The 4,633-nt window shown below is 46.6% G+C and overlaps 1 protein-coding gene across 3 annotated transcripts in view; it reads left to right on the plus strand.

Annotated features, from left to right (window-relative positions):
- Nucleotides 1–4,633, plus strand: part of XPO6 (exportin 6) — a 56,885-nt gene that overhangs the window by 34,205 nt on the left and 18,047 nt on the right. For all 3 annotated transcript variants that reach the window (XM_017741279.1, XM_008639074.2, XM_017741278.1), the window contains 2 exons: nt 975–1,084; nt 3,369–3,477. In XM_017741279.1, the coding sequence (XP_017596768.1) occupies nt 975–1,084; nt 3,369–3,477 (219 nt within the window). The remainder of the gene's footprint in view (nt 1–974; nt 1,085–3,368; nt 3,478–4,633) is intronic.

Consider the following 4,633-nt stretch of genomic DNA (forward strand, 5'->3'; position numbering starts at 1 on the left):
AAAACAAGAGCATTTAACTGGTCTTACTGGCACTTCCCCAGTGGTGCTGGGGACTGGGAGATGGCTTCATGTGCTCTTGGATTTAGCTGGAAACAAAGGTCACAGGTGGTTACCCTGCAACAACAGCTTGTCTGATGTTTAACTTTGCTTCTGCTTTAATTTTTTTCTAGTCCTTGGAATGGGCAGTGTCTGGAAAAGTCTCTCTGACTTGCTTGGTTTGTGTTTGGGGATGTTGTTCTTTGTCCTCAATCTGTGGCTTTCTTGTAGCTTTCAGTTTTTGTATAAAAACCCCCAAGCCCTGTGGCTTAGGTCGGTTTTACCTCACTGTAGAAGCTGTCAGTGCAGCTCAGCCCCATGTACATGGAACAATGGCAAGGAACCAGCTGTATAATATCACAGAATCTTGGAATGGTTTGGGATGGAAGGGACCTTAAAACCCGTCTTTTTCCACCCCTGCCATGGGCAGGGACACCTTCCACTGTCCCAGGCTGCTCCAAGCCCCATCCAACCTGGCCTTGGACACTGCCAGGGATCCAGGGGCAACCACAGCTGCTCTGGGCACCCTGTGCCAGGGCCTGCCCACCCTCCCAGGGAACAATTCCTTCCCAATATCCCATCCAGCCCTGCCCTCTGGCACTGGGAAGCCATTCCCTGTGTCCTGTCCCTCCATGCCTTGTCCCCAGTCCCTCTGCAGCTCTCCTGGAGCCCCTTTAGGCACTGGAATGCTGGAAGCTGGGGTAGCAAGCTGGGTTAAAGCTGAGACCAGCCTTGTAATTCCTGGCTTCCTGCCCTTGTACAAAAGCTCTTGCTCATCTTTTGACAGCTCTAAATCTCTCCAGGGCATCCTAGAATTGTTTCAGTAAAGCAAGAACCTCTTCCCATGGATTGAAGTGGATGTTAACTCCTGTTTTCATTGTGTGAAATCCATCTTGCCATAGCTTGCAGTACTCATTGGGAATGTTGGTGTTTTCCAGCCTACACATGAAGGTTACTTTTCTTGCTTGGACATCTGGACACTCTTCTTGGACTATCTGACCAGCAAAATCAAAAGTCGCCTGGCAGACAAAGAAGCAGTGCTCAACAGGTGAGGGCTGGGGAGCTGCCAGGGTGACCCAGTGTGGAATCATGGAATGGTTTGTGTTGGAGGGACCTTAAAGCTCAGCTCATCCCACCCCCTGCCATGGGCAGAGACACCTTCCACTGTCCCAGGCTGCTCCAAACCCCATCCAACCTGGCTTTGGGCACTTCCAGGGATCCAGGGGCAGCCACAGCTTCTCTGGGAATCCTGTGCCAGGGCCTGCCCACCCTCAGAGGGAAGAATTTTTTCCTACAGCAGCAAAGAGGCTTTGTGGTCACCATGGAAGAGCTGTGGGAAATCAGCTACTGCTTACAGCAGCTTCATGTGTGGTTGAGTCCTTTCTTTTTCTAAAATCATGAAGTATAAAAAGCATAAACCTCAGTGTTTCACACTCATTCACAAGAATTGAGGCTGAGCAGGTTTGGGTAGACAAACTGTCACTTACATATGTTGTGTGTGAACCTTGCAGGCAGAGGAAGGAAGCTTTGTAGTCTAAAATAGAACTGGAGCACACTTTAACACAAATTAGAGGAGGAAACTACAACACGAGTTGCTTACTTAGTGTTCACATACAACTCATACAACTAATAATTCTCATACAACTAATTAATGAATTAGGAAACAAATTTGATTTAATTAGGATTTTAAATTTCCTCTTTAAATAGAGGATGGGTTTCTGAGAAATACAGATGAGACTGGAAGTCAAAAGTTGCCCTTGCTTACTACTGTGTGTATTAATTACAGCAGTGGCTGGCAGCTCTTCCTTGGCAGATGCTAACCCTGAAGTGGGTGGGTTTTGTTTGAGAAGAGTCTCTTTGCTACCACTCTAAAAATCTGTTGAATATCCCGGTGAGTTGTTCGGGTTTTTGAGGTTTAAAAGCACCATGGTTTGTGCCATGTGAAGTTCTGCTGAATGCAGAAGGAAGATCCTTTCCCTTGAGCACCCTGAGTAGAAGCAGTTGGTTTTTGAAAGCCAGCCCGGCATCATAACCACAAGGAAATGTGGAACTACCGTAGAGCAGACAGCTCCTCCTTTCAGCATGGGAACTGTGGGGTTTGAATTTCTCAAGAAGCAGATTTTTGGGTTTGAACTTCATGATTTGCTCCTCTACCTGCCTAACGTGTGTCGTGCATGTTGTCTTGGTGTCACACAGCTTGTGATGGAGACAGTTGTGACAAAAAGCTGTCTCTAGATCTGTCAGGGTACAGAATAATAACTGAAGCTTGTGAGTGGTTGTCAGAGCTGCCTGTCCTCGGTGACAGCTCTGACGTCTGCGTGTCCCTGCACACCCTGAGCCGTGTGAACTCTGAGCTGGGCAGTCTGGAAGTGGTGACACCACAGGGGCACAGAGGAAGTTTCCTGTTCTGTGGTTTAGAAGTTTTGCATTTTGTACACACTGCCACTTTTACCACTGGAGAAGTTGCCAAATCCAAGGTTACGCCACCTCGGCCAGAGCTTGCAAGAGACACAAGTGGCACAGCTGACTGTCACAGGCTGGCACTTGGCTGGCATCATGCTCTGCATCTCTTACTCTTTTTTAATGCCTATTTTTGCAGCCTGATTTTCCCTAGAAAACAGCAGGGTTTTTTATGAGACCCGGGCTGTTTTGAGAAGGAAGTTTTTAAAGGAAAAAAATCAGAGTAATGCTGCTTGAAATCCCTGAAGTTTGGTGTTGTGGCACCAGGAGTGATTGCATGCTCTGCTGATTTTGCAGCTTGGCATTATTTCTGTTGGATCTCTGGTGTGCTCTGTGCCAGCTCCTGGCTCCCAGAGGTGAAGGGATATTTCAGTGACATGCCTTTAGTGTTAGAGTGCAAGCAGGGAGGGTGCTGGCTTTATTTCAGGGGAGAAGGGCCTGAATTCCAGTGTGGGGAAGGAGGACAGCAGCACAGACAGACTCAAGGTCCCACCTGAGGCATCAACAACTGCCCTGGTTCCTCTGTTCCTCATTCAGTGCCCAAAGCTGAGGCTGCTGAGGAGCAGCTCAGGCTACAAGAGGCTCTTGGTGCCTCCTGTTCATGGACACCTGGTGTTATTCCTGGCAAGCTGCTCCTGCCTTTCCTGTTTTGAGCTTTGGGGCTGTTCCCATTGCTAACAATCCTCCCTTTCCCTTCCAGAGGCAGAGGGACACTGGGTATTGCCAAGGCTGTTTCCTTACAGGTACCTTGTGACCTGAAATGAGCTGATACCTTTAATCCCAGGAGCTGCTTGGTGGAACTGTTCTGTTTTACAGATTTCCTTTGCTGCAAGGGTTTTATCCAACTCTTTGTGTCTCCCTCCTGGCTGCAGGTACGAAGATGCCTTGGTTCTGCTGCTGACAGAGGTGTTGAATCGGATCCAGTTCAGGTATAACCAGGCACAGCTGGAGGAGCTGGATGATGAGACCCTGGATGATGATGTAAGGAGCAGAGCTGGAGCAGGACAGTTTAACCCTTGCACTGCCAACGCCTGGAATGGCTTTTCCAGAGCTTGTGCTTTGGAGTAGGGGCTGAACAACTGCTTGTCCCCTCCGTTCTGTGTGGGGTTTGAGGTGTAAAACAGCTTCAGATGCTTTTCACAAGAAGTCACACTGAAGATAAAACCTTTGGGTTTAACTTGGTTCTTATTGGGGGAAAAGCTTAGATCCTTATGTTCTGATTGTCAGAAGTATTGGAATTTGGAATTTAACGTGTTTAATTAGTTTAGAATTAATTTGCTGGTTGCTTGGGAATTTGAATGCTGAAGTATCTCTGAGGCAAAAGCTCCAACCTGTGTTTGTATTGTTGGTGCTCATGTTTAAGCTTATTTCTCCTAAGCTGGTGTTGATAAAGGTCATGTTGAAGCTGATAAATGTCAAAGTGGAGCAGGTGGCCAAAATGGGTGAGGCCAGAGCCCTGGAAGGGCAGGTCAGCTGTCACAAGACAGTAGGTGAAGGAGCAGAGGGAATTTCATCACAAGTGGGATCAGACAGATTTTTAAATTCTGGAATGGCGAGGGCTGGTCACATCACAGCTTCTGAGCTTGATAGCAGCACCATTTCATAAGTGAAATAAATGATTTTCTTGATTCATTTGACACTTGGGTCATCTGGATAGTTAGCTGTCATACCCTTGTAAAGACCATGTTGGTGTTTGGATGCCTTTCCATGGTGATAATAATGTCACAAATAAGGGCATAAATTATCTAGAGCAGTCCTGATGAAGTTGTCCTTATGCTTCGGAAACGGGCTGGCAAATGATGATACTGGCAAGACTTAAAGCTTTTGGTATAAAACTTGAAAAGGGTTTTAGTTCATTATTTAAGGAGAAAACTAAGTCAGGACAGTTTTGGTATAAAACTTGAAAAGGGTCATTTAAAAAGGTTCATTATTTAAGGAGAAAACTAAGTCAGGACATGCTGCCTTTGATTCTGTTGCTTATTTGCTGTGTGTGTTTCTTGTTCGATTTTTACCTTCTCATATTAATGGCAGGTTTGGGATATGATGGGAACAGGCAGCTTCTTTCTCAGTCACCTGTGTAGCTGAGCATGGAAAGAGTCTTTTAGGCTTCATGTAATTGTTCAATTCACCTGTCAAG

The sequence above is a fragment of the Corvus brachyrhynchos genome, unplaced genomic scaffold (assembly GCF_000691975.1).
Source record: "Corvus brachyrhynchos isolate BGI_N302 unplaced genomic scaffold, ASM69197v1 scaffold58, whole genome shotgun sequence".
NCBI classification, from domain to species: domain Eukaryota; kingdom Metazoa; phylum Chordata; class Aves; order Passeriformes; family Corvidae; genus Corvus; species Corvus brachyrhynchos.